The sequence below is a fragment of the Fringilla coelebs genome (assembly GCF_963513975.1).
Source record: "Fringilla coelebs genome assembly, chromosome: 4".
NCBI classification, from domain to species: Eukaryota; Metazoa; Chordata; class Aves; order Passeriformes; family Fringillidae; genus Fringilla; species Fringilla coelebs.
The window spans coordinates 56676560-56692427 of NC_140032.1; the positions used below are offsets into that span (position 1 = coordinate 56676560).

General features: G+C 39.8%; 1 protein-coding gene across 4 annotated transcripts in view; it reads left to right on the plus strand.

Annotated features, from left to right (window-relative positions):
• MAPK10 (mitogen-activated protein kinase 10) overlaps positions 1 to 15868 on the plus strand; it is a gene marked incomplete at both ends in the record, with an annotated part of 72818 nt that overhangs the window by 37198 nt on the left and 19752 nt on the right. The window contains one exon of one of the 4 annotated variants that reach the window (XM_084204493.1): positions 6344 to 6415. The exons of the other annotated variants lie outside the window; for them this stretch is intronic. Coding sequence (XP_084060619.1) covers positions 6344 to 6415 — 72 coding nt within the window. The remainder of the gene's footprint in view (positions 1 to 6343; positions 6416 to 15868) is intronic. 4 annotated transcript variants of the gene reach the window in all.

A 15868-nucleotide genomic window follows, 5' to 3' on the forward strand; every position in this document is an offset into this window, starting at 1 on the left:
TGAGACAGTGTTATTAAGATCTGAGGTCCCAAATCCACAGAGATGTCCTACAGGCACATGTGACTTAGTGGGGAAAATAAAGGTATCAGAGCATTTCTTTTCAGTACTGAAAAGAAGGAAGCATGTAGAGGATGGTACTATAGCAATTTCACTTGTGAGTCCTTCAGCAGATCAAAGGAAAACAGTGATTTAGCCATAGAAATATACTGTGATAATAACCAAGTGTCCTAAGTTTGGCTAGCCCTGAATTTCTACTGTAAATATGGAGAACAGAATTCCTACTGCAAGTAGCTTAAAGTCTTAGACAGTCCAAAGAGAAAATACCATTAGAATAGGAAGAGAGAAAAATTCCAGCTTTCTTCTGTGTAATTAGGAACATCCAAAAGGAAATATGAAGACAAATCAGCATTAACAGATAGAGTTAATGTTTTCTGTGGTCAGATTTTTAAAAATTCCCTTGCCCACCAGCTGTCTTTGAGAGTGGTGGGATTAAAAAATGTTCTCTGACATCTGACAGAAAGTGTTCTATTGCCTCAGAAAAAGAGTTTTCATCAAGTCTTTTAGGAAAAGGTGTTGCCTTTCCAGCACTCATAAACAGAATTTATCTTTGCATTTGATCTGCATTGATTAATAGGTGTAATTTTAGCATTTTGAGGGCATTTTGGGGTGTTTCTTAAACTACAGTATAATAAAAACTTCTGCATTTTTGTTAAGTGCAGTCTGTTGTTTTACTTGTTCCGGGTGGTATTTTCTTAAGGCTTGTTTGTCTTAAAATCAAAACCAGCAACTAGCAGCAGGATTATTTAAAAGATACTGTTAAGTGTAACTGGCCTGGCTTTCTAGGTGGGATCAGCTGATTCATGTTAGCCTGCTGCTTAAGTGTGTGCTAGCTATGATGGCATTGATAGCTAAGTTTGGATTTTGTTGACCTGGATTATTCTTCCCTGGGTATTTGGTTTTGGACTCAGGATTTGTCTTAAAGTTTGCTCATATGAGGTGAGGCCTGTTTCAAAGAGGTCTCAGGGTAGATGTGAGGGTGATTTGGCTGTTGCCATTTTTCTCTTCTCTTTTTTTAAATTCAGATATGCATACTCCAACAGATTAGAGTCTAATTTGCACTTAGCATGAAACCCCCATACTGTCTGTCATCTGAGTGGCTCTTGGCCTGGATCCCAGGTGCTACAGTGAAGATGATCCACTGCTTGTTTCCCATCACTCACCTTAAAGGTTTTCAAGATGTACTGCTGCCTTCTATGAATTTCAACCAAGGCAAATTTTAATTGTGTTTTCCGACACCTGTGAGAATTGGATGGTCTCAAATGTTTTGGGGTTTTTTTCTGTGGCATTAGTCAGCTTTTTTCTTGATGGCAGCTGTGCTAAATTGAGTGAGCTGAGACAGACTGGAACAGTTGAGCAGAGAATTTAGAACATGTGGACAAAGCAGCACTGAAGTGCCTTTTGTCAAGAGCATGCAGGTATTTGGACAGGATCAAAATAAAGAACTGGAACACCTTCAAAATCACATGAAGCTGAGTCAGGGGAGGTTTAGGTTGGATATCAGGAAAAAGTTTTTCACCTAGAGGATGATCAGGCACTGGCTCAGAGCAGTGGTCACGGCTCCAACCCAACAGAGCCGAAGGAGTGTTTGGACAAAGCTCTCAGGCACAGGGTGGGACTCCTGGGGTGTGCTGAGCAGAACCAGGAGTTGCCCTTGATGATCCTGTTGGGTCCCTTCCAACTCAGCATATTCTGTGATTCCTGTTCCAGATATGAAAACATACAAATGATCTGCTAATCTGTTTGTATTGTAGCAAGAGAGACTACCTGTGGGTTTCCTGCTGGAAGAGGTAACACAAGAGTACTTGAATAGTCTTTAAGACCTGAAAAGAGATACTTTGAAATCAAAACGTAAAAGAAGCTAAAAGAGGACCTGAAGCTAGGAAATGCAGGATCTACAAAACATGTTTCCAATGCTATGGTCTGTTAGACACAGAGTAGTGTGTTTCGCATTCCTTGGCAAGATTATCTCTGGGTCTCCCTTACTGTGATGGTTTTTTATATAGATATATCCAAAAGAAAATGGGAGAAAGGGAAGGGTGTGAGTCATCCCTTGTGCCTCCACTCATTATTGAGCTTTCTGCTCAGGATTCCCATGGCTTTTTCAGTCATTTTTTAACAGTCATTTTTTAGCACTTGTTTGGCACTGCAGCCCAAGAGGCAGGAGCATTCTCCAGTGCAGGCTTCCCACTGGGTCACAGAAAGTTTAAAAAAAGACAGAAATTCATATGTTGGTTTGAAGCCTCGCCCTTGTGAAATGGTGTCAATTCCCTTTTGGTTCCACATATCATCTGTCAGGAGAGCACCTGTATTCCATGGTGTTTGGCAAGAAGAAAATTAGAAGTCACTAAGACAAGTATTCAAACACTTAGGAATCTTATTACTGTTATTGAGAAATATTAAGGTTTTCATACATCATGAGGAACGTGGTGTTTCAAATTAGAAAGGAAAAACTTTCTCAGGAAATCTTAATGGATTGACCTCATACCATGTTAAAATATATTGAAATTCAAGCATATAACAAATACAAGCACAAAGGGGAGAGTTTTGGTATCTCAGCAAGGTCTCAGCAAGGAGATTGGAATGTCACAAAACTGTGAGTTTGCCATGACTTAGCCAGAATTGAGGGAGATAAGAGTTTGGTGGTTTGGGGAGGGTTTTAATCCTTTTCAAGAGTTTGAGCCATCTACACAATGGTCATTGGGAGTGCCACACATCACAGACTTTCCTTGGCATTGGCAGGTCTGGAGCCTTTATAGCTGTGGTATCTGAAGCATGCGGAAAAAAACCATCTTTGCCCATGTATTACTGAAAACTACCCTGTATTTTTATAAACCATGCCTTTTTTTTTGTTGTATAGAAATAACAGAAAAACCTTTTTTAAAAAGGTACAGCATCTGATACAGGCTATTGTATTTTTCATGCTGAAAATTCAAGTAAGGGCCTAGAAATGCTTCTTCAGAGCAGACATCAGTACAGATCTGCAGGAGTACTCAAAACAGAGATGGAGGTAAAGAAAGGTCCTGCCCAGCAAAGGTGTCTGTCCATTTTAGGAGAATTTGGAGAGAGAAGCTCACTGTTATCACAGGCATACTCAGCTGCCTTGACATTTTACTGGAGTTTGCACCTTAGCCCTTGGCAAGCAGTGTTGTGGGCTAAATATTTTGGCCTACAGTTACACAAGTAAAATCAGGTGTCATGATTTTTTTCATTAATATGTCTGTCATTATCTTCTTCAGTTAGTTTTGAGGAGGTGAACGTCTCTTTTCAGCTGTCAGAGGGGCGATCTCTGCATCACTGAAACAGGAGCTGTTACAAATGTGAATATTTGGTATTCTCACTAGTCCTCTGGGAAGAAAGTGTGAACCAGCCCATGAGGTTGGAAAAGATAGCAAAGCTCATTCAGCTGTGCATGCATCTCTGGTCTCTGGAGTGTCCTGTGGCTTGCATTTAATTAATTTCATTTTGAATATCACAATTTTCATTGAATGACAGTCAGATATTACTGAGTGCAAGACTGAAAAGCCACCTCAGTAGGAGTTTGGGCAAGGGCAGTTACAGATTCCCCCTATGGGTTCCCTCTCAATGTTTTGTAAAGCCCCAGAGAACCTCCAGTTTTGCAGGAGAAGAATGTAGATTTATCAGGGAAATGTCTACAAAAGGTTAATTTGGGTCCTCTCCATACAGAAACATCTTTGGGTAGTTCTACAATTCCTGACCCTTCTGCATCTCTGCTGGAGGGAATCTGAAATCTGGAACGACGAGCAAGCACTCATTTGGGTCAGGAAGTACCTGTTTGGTGGGGAATTAGAACCAGAAGGTGGCCCAGAAAAGAAGATTTTCTGTATGGTTAAAATGTTTTTTCCTTTGGTCAGGAAGCCACATGCATTTGGGTTTTGGTTCAAGCATTTGGTTCAAGCTGGCTATGCCAGGGTGGCATTTGGTGTCCTTGGCAAGTTTACTCATATTCTGAAGTGTGTGTACACATTTAAGAAGGTGCTCCAGAGTGTGCAGTAATCTGGTTTGTAGAGCTTCTGAACACATTAAAAATCCCCTACTCCTGGTAATCCAGGACCTGGATATTCCAGTGGTGAGTGAGTTTCCCTTTAAGGGCTACCCAAATCCCAAGAGTTCCACTTCAGAGAGTCTTGAACAGCTGTAGGTTATATTCCTTAACACTGTTTCACATGATCTTACAAACATGAAGAAGGCAAATAGTTGCTAAACTGAAGCTTTACCTTGAATCGTGAAGAGGTCAGTCACTAGAAGTTAGGCTGCCCTTGATTAAAGCTTAGGGATGTTCCTTGTGCTAATGCAGCATTGCCAGCATTTGTGATTACTTACATTTAAAAAAATAAAACTTTAACCAGGTGTAGATTTTCAGTGCTTTCGAGCTGAACACAGGTGTTTAGAGATTGTGGTGTGCTTGGTTTTTTTCTGATGCTTGTATGAGTGAAATTACTCGGGCTGCAACATCTGGATTGATGTTGGACTAAATGAAGCAGAGGATCAAGGCATAGATCTCAGTTCTGCAGTCCTTTCTGGAGCTTTGCACAAGTCTCAGTGCCCTGACTGGGACTTCTGAGAGCTGCTGCTGTATGTGCTAAAATTCTTAACCTCCAACTAACCACTTCTAACATGCAGCCAGATCCTGGTTCCACTTTGATTTATTTCTAATTGCCTCAGAAGGTAAAAACCAGGCAGCAGTCAAGAAGGACGTTGGTTATACTTAGGTGTTTATCTTTGCTCCTTCTAGTTTGGAAATTTTCAAAGAGCTTCCTTCCCAAAACCTCAGGCACAGAGGGGAATAATCATCTCTGATTTTACATGGTTTGCAGTTTAGTAAGGCACTAGTTCAACGTGTGTGTGTGCCCTCTGGAGCATAGCATAGAGCAGTGATGTCAGGAGGCAGCCTCTGAAAAGAAAAAGGAATTAATAACAGACGAACAAACAACTGCTTGCTCTATCTTTTCCTGACATTTTGCATGCCATTTAGCTTGTGATGAAAGCAGCAATAATTTGCATCTCTAGGTCTGCTTACTGCTTCCAAACAAGTAGCCTTTTCTTTAGTTCTTTGGTTTTTTGTTTATTGATTTATTTGTTGTGTAGTGTTGAAGCTTTTCATATGCTAAATAGAGCAACAAGGGAACCTTAGACACAGGCATGTTAAGATTTCCACAAATAGGGCATTTGCCTTCAAAGTCAAATGCACTTTAAACTGTTGCTAAATGTGAAATTGTAAGAGTAAATTTAACCAAGCAGCATGATGCTTTCATATTTTTTCCCCACTTCCTGGCCCTGAGACACCAGTCTGTCCCTGTGCTTGCTTTCATGCCCTATGACTTATCATAGAGCAAGGACAGCAGAGGTAATGTGGTTACATGGAATCAGTATGGGGGAAAATGCCACCTTAATCCTGTGCTGGATATAAGGAGTCTAAGTTTCATCTTGTGGTCCAGTGTAAATTGTGGTGAGCTTTGTTTGACCCAGCTGAACTGCTCTTCCCTGTAGGAGGTAAATAGGCCTCAGATTTTCTCTGAATTTCACTGCAGAAGGTGCAGCTTAGCACTTCTGTGTCTCAACTGGCCTGTTTAGAAATCACCATTTCCTATCACAGCAAATGGAAATCTTATGAGATTCTCAGGATCCCTGTGATGGACTGCTGGCTTCACTGAGATTCGCTGGAAGTGAGCCAACAGGCCCTAAAGCAAGCATTGTTGGAGTTGAATGATCTCAAAAATTCTATTAATAACCCTGAATCAGCAGTGGATATGTCTTCACAAGGACCCAAGTTCCTTTTGTGGCTTCTGGCAGTTCAGCTTGTGAAAATATGCATGGATCTCTGGTAGCTGGAATGATAAAGGAAGAGCAATTTGCATATCCTTATTGAATACAGAGACCAGCATTCATTTACAAGACAAAGCATCATAAACCTAGGTAATGAATACAAATGAAAACTTGAAAAAGACAAAATTAATTGGTAAATTTTAATTACAAAGTTTTATTATGACACAGTAGCCAGCCGTGGGTCTCAGTTGGGTTTCTGTATTTAATGGCATTGTCTTTCATCCTCACTGGGGTAAAGGAAACTGTTGGAGTTGATTTTTCTCAGACCTGCTCTGTTGTCATGAAACTTGTGTGCTCAGGCAGAAAAGCAGCCGCCGAGAGCAAGAGGCAGCTCTGTGTCTGCAGGCTCTGTGCTATAGCATGATTGGATAAGTCTTCTCATTTGTTTGTTGTTCTGTTCCTGTTTTCTTGTTTACCTTCATTTCATTTTTGTTTTCAGTTGACATGTGGTCAGTAGGGTGCATCATGGGAGAAATGATTAAAGGTGCTGTGTTGTTTCCTGGCACTGATCGTATCCTTCCTAGCAGCCATCCTGGCCCCTGTAGGTACTTCCAACCCTTTCCCTTCCAGCCCCTTCCCACTAGACTAGTGCTGACACACCTCTGTTCTGTACCCAAAGAGCTGGCTTAAGTCCCACTGCAAAATCCCTGCAAACCAAAGTGTCAACAAACCCCTCCTGCCTCTCAGCAAAAGCCTTAGGTGAAAGCCACAGTAAGTACAGCACGAGGAGATGGAAAGAGCATCCCCCACAGCTCATCAGCATGGCTTTCTGCAGCCAGTGACCACAGCTTTGGGCTATGAATGTCTCTTTATTAATTGGTGGTGTGTGTTTGGGAGGGGCGAGTTGCACAAATGAGGGCTTTTTAAAGGTGGTGGAAGGGGAGGCACAAGTCACTGCTTACCTCAGGGAGAAATGTTAGAGGCTCTGCATTTCACGTGCATTTCTGCATCTCTGTGATACTCAGACATAAATCATAGAAATGCTTATTTGTTATAGACTCATAGAATTGCTTATTTGCTTTGTTTGGTTGCTCTTCAGGTGATATTAAAGTACAAAAGTAGGAAATAGTTTCAGTTTGGGCACAACTTCTTCCCAAGACTAAAATCATCACTTGGTTGTAATTTAATGACTCAGAAGTCTGGATGTTTCTTGGAAAACTGTTGTGATGGACTTGGGTCTACCATCCTTTATTTAAGTACATGGAACTACTATGTGAAAGCAGAATATATTCTTGGCATCAACAAGAAGTGATTTACAGATAAACACACTAAATCAGTAGACAAGCAGACTAAGAATATATTTATTTTCCTTAGAGACCATTCTACACTCAGGGCTGAGGCAGCCATATTTCTTATTTTGTTCCATGCTTTATTGAAGCACTTTAGTATTTATCAGATTGTGGAACACTTCCTTGTGTGTAACAATAACTGAGATCAGCACATGCTTGATCTAACTCCAGTTGTTTACTGTCCATGGGATCACGAATATGAGAAATGGACATGGCCCATGTATGAGTTTTCCTTCTATTTTAAATTCTGTACTTAGATGACAGAGGAGTTTCCAGGCACTACTAATTTTATGTAACTTTCTTTGAGTAGGTGTGCATGTACACTTGTGTGTGTATATGCACACACTTACCAGTTCACTTCAGCACTTCTGACCTCATTTACATTTTAAAGGGTCCAATATTTTGATCAAAATGTGGGAAAAGTATCATCTGAAGAGCACTAAAGAAATGAAAGTAGGTAATTATATCATTAATATTTTCACAGCCTTGCCTAGTAAGATTCTAACTTGTGTCTTGTCCAAAATGCTGGGTGAGCATACCCACACTGGAATGAGCAATGCACTTTCCTTGTGTCTTTGTATGATCTGGAGCACATCTCCTCTGCCTATGTGAAAGTAAACCTTTCCCTTCTGTGTGTTAATGGAAATCATTAGCACCGATTTGGGCTCCAGATCCGCTGTGCTTCTGTTTCCTGTCACTGTGGAGTCAAACATTTAAGCATCCCTCAGTGATGTAGTCATAACTGGTTTTATGTTCACAGACCTACATTTTATAAGTTAGCATTTAAAGATATTCCCAAATAAGTCCAAAAAGAATTGAATATGTCTTAAACAGCACTTCAAAAACTGGTTTCTTTGACACAGCTGCAGGCTTGTTAAAAAGAACTTGCACAAAGCCTCTATAATTAAAGCATTGTGTGCCATCTATTATTGCAATAGCTCCACAGAAATTGTCATTACCAGCTGCTGATTTCTTTGGGATTGGTCTGTAATTGAGTTCATGTTCTTAATTTTTATTTATGATACGTTACTAAACTTGCTCTGTGTTTTTTGTACCTCTCTGCTTTTCTTCTGCTGTTCCATGGCTGCCAATTCCATGGACAGAGAACGATGCCATCACTTTCTTTCAGGCTGCTCCTCAAAGCCATTTCTTCTCCAAATCCATCCCCCACACCCCTTCCCTACTGCTGAGCAGCCACGAGCAGGGGTTCAGCACTTCTGGCTCCCCTGCCCATCTGTGCAGCTGAGAACCAGTTGGGAAGCTGCAAGCTCCAACCCAGCCTGCTGAGATTCATGACCTCGTGCCATCCTCTGCCTTAAACCTGCACAGAAAATGCTTAGCATTGCTGTAAAAAAGATTATTTCTGCAGAGGAGTGATGGAGTTGGGCAGCTGGATAATTCCATCAGCAGGGACTCTAAGCCCTCAGAGCTCGAGGGCAGCATACTTAAGGATGTGTTTAAGTGCAGGAGCAAGAGTAATTAAACATCCATTTCTTTAGAAAAGTTTCCTCTTTGACATAAAATGGGTTAAGCCTGGCAGTGTACCAGAATCTGCTATCAGCAATTTTTTCTTAACAGGCAGAGTTTCATTTCACATCCACACTGTGTTTTGAAGAGTATTTAATACTAATTTGTGTCAATTTTTATGCATAAATAACCATGAAAAGCAGTTTTGAAGCTAAAAGATTGAATATTCATGAGAAATGCACTGTCAGTCATATATTTGACTGCGAAATTTACTATTTGCCATTTTCCAGTGGTTAAGGAATGCAGGTCATTTGATGCTGTTACTGTTTACACAGTTAAAGAGTCCATTCAGCTAACTTTAAAAATTTCATTAGCAACATTCAGAAGCAGAAAAGTAGAAAATGCCTCTGAGTAAGTGCAGAGTGGAGTGCTTTGCTAGGCTGCTGCTTTGTTCCACTCCTGTAATCCATCTGAATTCACTGAAATCACTGGGGTGAAGCTGAGAACAGAACCCACCTCTATTCTCTTTTAAACTCCCAGTTGGGAAGAATGATTGGCTGTGTCCAAAATCCTCATGGTCTTTACTGATCCTCAAAATTTTACTATTTCTCCACCATTTTTGGTGGATGCATGTGATGCACTTAATTTGTGTGCTATAGCTTTTTCTTTTTTTTCCTTTTAATTTTTTTAGTTTCATATGAAAACATCTCTTCAATGTTGGAAGCAGTAGTTCTGCTTTCAAAAAGCAATCAGCATGAAGCTTGCACCTAATTGTGCCTCGAGCAAGGACGTGGTGTGTTTTGTTGCCTCAGGAACAATGGGATAAGCTGGCTGTACCTGAGTCTGACTCTTGCTGCACATATTCTCCTCAAGATTTTATGAGGGAGACTGTTGACCTTTTCTCATTGCTGCATGGGTGATCTGGAGGAGTGAAGGAGGTGCCTTAGTCCTCTGGTGAGCTGTGAAAGTGTAGTTACACATTTTTTTCAGCCACTGCAGGCGTTTTGGGCAGACAAGGATGAATGTGCCTTTAAATCCTGTACTTGGACAAGCTCAGGAAACAAGTATATATTCAGTAGAGAGATGTGATGTCAGCAGCTCTTAGTATATGTCTGCACAAGCTTATGCAGCCTTATTCTACCTTATTCTACAGCTGCAGTCGTGCCATGCATGTTGTAGGGATTGGAGTACAAGGGGATTGCTGGCTTTTGTGCTCTGTGGAAGCGTCCTTAAATAAGTCCCAGCTCTGTTCTGCTCTCTCATCCCTGAGGGCAGATTCCCACAGTGCCCTAATGTTCAAGACTCCTTGAACAGCTGGAAATTTGCTTTCCAAAAATTTGGGATCCTGACTTTACTCTTCATGTGACCAATATCCCTCAAGGACTGCAAACTCCACTAGTGCAGGATCGCTGCAGCCCCGGCAGCCTGCAGTGGATTTTAATGGTGTCTTGTCAGTGCTGGGTTAACAGCTGGGCTCAATGATCCTAGAGGTCTTTTCCAACTCAAACAGTTCTATGACTGTATGAAATTTCTCCCTGAAGTTATTAGGTATCAGTCATATCAGAGCTCTTCAAATCTTCAGCCAGTGCCAGGTGCAGCAGCAGATGTGTTTGTAGAGGAAGTTCTCCAGCCATCAACAGATTTGATGAGCTTATACTTCAGCTGAGCTGCTGAAAAAAATGCTGGGCAGAGCTTCAAAGCCATATTGTGGAATTCAGGAGATAAACAGGGCCTTTTTGAGTTCAGGAAGGATAGCTGAATTTCAGAAGATAACCAACATCATTAAAGATTCTCACAGAGTTGAAACTCCTTCAGCAGAGGAGTTGAGCTGAGTCTCAGTGCTCAGAAAGTGAAGAACATGACCAGTGTGAGATGAAGAAAATAGACAGAAACACATGTGAGCCATCAATACTCTTGAAGGACCTCTTTTTTTAAATCCACACTTCTGGCCATTTCATTTCAACAAAAACAAAACTGTGTTTTTCAAGACTCATGTTCTGAAACAATAGTTTCACTTTTTGATAGATTCCTTCCAGGCAACTAGAGTTAATTTACTTACAAACTTTGCATCAAATTCATTGATTTTAAATTGATTAATTTGCATTGCTGGTGAAATGCAAAGCAGAAAAATTACTGTAGTTTCTGAAAATACTTTTCAATATACATATTTTGCCCAATAACTTTGTCTAGGCTCCATAAACAAATGCTGCTGTATTGAGTGAGAATAATCTATAAAGTCCAGCAATATCTGTACACAAGTCATTATAGCACAGGCCTTAATCTTTTTTTAAAAGATGGGTTTGTACTTTCTAAGATTAGTGGCAAAATTATTTTCTCAGGCATCAAAGATCTCAATAACTGTCCTAAAGCTTTCTCTGCTTTATGCAGAAGATGCAGGGACTGTTCTGAAAACATAAGAGAACAGGTTATTGGAAACTGTTCCAGCAAACCTTCTAAGAATTAATTTTTTGTACCTTTTCTTTGTCAGGAAATCTGAACTGATGGAAAAAGACATAGAGCCTGCAGAAATTTTGCACGGAAGCCTACTGTTGTCTTACCTGTTAAAACAAGTACAGATTTAAAGGTTGTAACAGTAAGAGAAACAGCATTTTGTGATTTTCAGGGTATCAGTGGCAGTTAGAAATCATAAACTCCTTAGGAAAAGCAGCTTTGTGTATTTGCACAATAAATTAATTCTGCTTTAAATCCGAGATAAGAATTATACTCTATTTGAAAAGTAATTTTTTGGTGTGTTTTTTCTGTGAGTAATAATGCTGAATGAGCAGTGGTTCCATGGGAACGGTGCTGTTTGTGGATAAGCTACCAAAAAAGGAGTGCCCAGGCTGCAAAAATCCACTCCCAGCACTATTAAATGGATGAAAGGTTATTCATTGCCTACTTAATTATTTTCAATACAGCAATGTAACTCTTTTAGAAATGTTTGTAATAAACACAAATTGTTTGAACTTTGGCAGTGTGCTAACAGCTTATCATTTTATTTTGGAAAACCTGCCATCTCTATGTAAATACAAGGAAAATGAGAACACTTGCTCCTATCCAATAATACAACTCAGATCATACATTTTGACAACTGCTCTATTGCATATTTATTATATTTTCTCATGAAGATTTTATTTTATTTCTCTCTTTATTCAGCCTTTTCTCTTTGCTGACTTTCCTTCCTTTGAGTGATGAGTATAGCTTCCACTCCTTGGAAGTCAGAGACAATGTAGAGATAAAACTGATGATAAAGATTCATGAAGTGTTGGTGAGCTGAGGGTTGCTGGAGGTGGCTCAGCTGATAGATAGATATAGAAATAGACTGATAGATAGAGGAATATATAGAATGGTGTATATTGTTGAATATTCTTGAACTTTGAGGCAAAAATTTGTCTCTCCTTAAATACTGGGCAATTGAGTAACTGTTAGTTCTTGTAAAAACTCACTCATAAAGGGCAAAATGAACTTTTGAATAATGACACAAATGAAAACACAGAATGGTTGTGCTATCTCCTGATTCTGGAAGAGGAGCAACCCTACAGTTTCCAGGAACCTGTTTTCTATGTTTTGGGCTTGAGTCTATTCTCAGTTTCTTATCCAAGTTGTTGCAGGTACACCTGAGATTCAGAAGCAAACTGAGCTCATACCAACTTCACTGACAGTAAAAACAGAAACATTTTAGGATTGTAATGTATCACTAAGATCCTACTTCCTATGCCAGCTCCTAGGTGGCTTTTATGGCTTTTTACCTGTAACACGTTTGTGGATGCCCCATCCCTGGAAGTGCTCAAAGCCAGCTTGGATGGGGCTTTGAGCAACCTGGCCTGGTGAAAGCTGTCCCTACCCATGGCAGGGGACTTGGAATGAGAGGATCTCTAAGGTCCAATCCAAACCATTCTATGATTTTATGATTTGCTTGCTGATGTGTAAGCACAAATGAGCAGCAACTGAATGAAATACCAGCCAAAAAATAGTATTTGAAAATTTTAGTTAAGGAGCCACAAATGGGCATCCAAAATGTTAATGATGGCATCTGCACAATGAGCACTGCTATCTCCTAACTCCTGAATGATCAATGGTAATCTTCTTAAGTAATTTATTTGTGCTACATGTTAGTTTTTGTTATCACCACATTCTCTTATTCCATATAAATAGCAACTATTATTCTGAACACTGCACAGTATTTTCTGTTGCAGTCTAATTTTTACAAATGCCACATTCTTCTCAAAGTGTTCACCTTGGAACAGAAAATGCTTTATATTTACTCTCTTGTCAGATGGTAGCATTTTCAATTCCTTTTGTGTGGGTTTTTTTTGTAAACTGTGTTGGCATCAATGTGTAAATTGTGGGACTGTGGAAAAAATATAAATGCGACACTGATGTCTCCCACAGTGAAGCTGGTTAGTGTCTTTTTTAGCAGATTTATTTTTAAAAGAAGGGTCCAATTAAAAATTGAAAAAAACCAAATTAGCCTATCATCTTTGCAGTTGTTGCCACAATTTGGTGTTGGGGATGGAACTGCAGAGCTTTTAATAGTAATTATTCTAAATTTGACAAGTTACAAGCATTAAAAAATTGCCTGAAGTGGAGCAGTTAGTTTTTGTTTGTGGAATATGCAGATTTATGAAGAAAGCAATTAGCAAGGTGGTTCCCTCAAGATTTTGAGATTGAAAAGAGATGATCTTCCTCTGTCTGCCTGTAACAAACAAAACATCCTGTGTCTGTTTTGTTTATGTTGTGCCTACCTCAAGAAAAGCAAGATTTGACGCATCCTAATTTTAATGACGTCCAGAAGCAGCACATTTATCCAGAAAGAGCAAATCCTGCTCCTGTACAGCAAAGCTGGTGCAGAGGTGCTGCTGGACAGGTGGAGCAAGAGCAGTCCAGTGTGCCAGGCAGGGGAGCATGATTCCCACCAGCACCACCACTGCCCAGCACAATTCCAGCAGCTTTCTTACAAACAGCAATTCTGGCACAATTACTCCTGTTTCCCACGTCACACTCCATTGATACTGCTCCAGGAGGGTTTCAGAAAAAGGCTCCTCTTTCAGATGAACAAACATGAGAGATTAAGTTATTTGTATTGCAGTACAACTGAAACATCCTAAGGCAAACAGTAACTCCTCCTGCAATACCTTGCTGTTGAACTTAACAAAACACAATTCTTTGCTCAAAAAAAGAGTGTAATTTACACAGACACGTCATGAGAAGGAAAAAGAAAAATTGTGATTTTGAGGCTAGATAGGAAGACAATAATTTGTTGTCCAAATTGTTTTTTAATTACAAGCTACTACTTTGTACAATGTATAAATGCTTTCAATATTTTCTGATTGAGACAGAGAAGTATTGTAAATTTTCTCTTATAGCCAAACTCAATTTCCTTATAGTTGTATGGAAATTTTCAGGAATTTTATTTATCTGAGGTTTACAACTGAATGAACAAAACACTGTTTTTTTTATCCATGCTTTTGAACTATATTGCATCAATGCACACAGAAAAAATAAGAACAGATACACTTTCAGCCTGTGCCTCTAAATAGATGACTTTTGATTTTTTTGCAAAAGAAATGCTTTATTGTTAATTCACAATATTATTTTCCCATTAAATTTTTATACCTTTGCTTCAGAAAAATATGCCACTTAATCTGCAGTTCAGCTTCGTGTTGTTTTCCAAATAAATAACCAAGTATTTAGAAAGGTAAGGAGAACTATCCTTAGGAGAGTATAAAGCTGCAAAGAGAAAAGGTGATGGGTGAGCTTGAGGCAACCTGAGGCCTCAGTGACAAATCTTCATTCAGAAGATACTCATTTTAGATCTATTTTTCCAAATCTTTGCTGTAACTCTGTGTGGCCATCTTAATGCTACTAAATGCCAGATTGTTAGTGCCAGAGGCAAGCTAATAAATCCAGGTTAGATCCCCTTCTTCTGTCTTAAATCATACAGATGCTGTTATGAATGGTTGACACGTTTTCCTTGATCCTGCCTGGGGCAATGGACAGCTGAACTGATTCAAATAGCTGTTAAGCAGAAATTCCATCATTTTCCAGGGCTTTGGGTTGGAATTCTTTCCAATTGTCAGTCTGTCCAATATTTGCTGAATTTCAAGGGGAAAACCAGGGTCCTCTTTTTTTTCTCTTTTTCTCTTGTTCTTTAAGGGACTTTTTCTTTTTTGTTTGTTTTTTTTTTTTCTGGAAACTTCTGTCAGTGTTATGTGATCACCAACTTTCAGTACCATTTTTTCAATAACACCAAGAGCAAGAGTTACAATCTCTAATCAATTAATGTCACCTACTGTAGATTTTGATTCACATTAGGTTTGTCCTGCAGTAACATTTGTTTCCTGCAGAATTGCTGGAGCTAATGCTGACTGGCAGCTAGAGAAAGCTGTTTCTTTGCTTTGATGTGCAGACCTCAGATTTTTTCCAAGACTCTCATTTTTAATCTCCTACCATGATAAGTACAACTCCTCATCACCAAGTGTATCACAGATGCATCACATGTGGTGACTGGTGACTGCATGAAACATCACAGTGAAATGGAGCTGGACCAGCAGAATATAATCCAGTGGGCTTAAGGTCTAGGTAAGGGGAGAACCATGACTAGAGGGAAAATGTGTGTGTCCAGCTGACTAAAACATTATCTAACTGCTTTCCCTTAGCATGGTTTTGTTATTGCTATGATCAGGACAAAAACAATCCTGAGTGCTCCATCATGTCAGTTGTGTGTGTGTGTGTACAAGTAAATGTATCTAAAGAGCAAATGAATGTATTTTATTCAAGGGTTTTGGCAGTATACGAACAACATAAGTCAGAAAAAATACAGTAAAGAAGCACAATTCAGATCATTCATTACTCAAAACCAGTCCCTGAGGTTGCTGTGACCTTTTGGCTCTTGGTAAGAGCAGGGCTGCAAAAGGTCAGGTGCTATCCTGCAAATCAAGTCCAGTCAAGGAGCAGGACATGGTGGCTCTGCCTGTTCTGTTGCCTTTGGCTCTGGTTTTTGCAGTGATGACTCCATCTCAACATGTCACAGTCGTGGGTGGCAGTCTGCTTCTGTGTTGTTTCTTACTGGGACCCTTTCTGTCAGCTTAGAAGAAATGTGTGCAGTGGGAGCTGATCTGCTGTCTGTGGATTTTCCTTCTCCCTTCTCCGTCACCACTGGCAGTGTTCCCATCATGTAGGCCCTATTTTGGGAACTTCTTGTATCC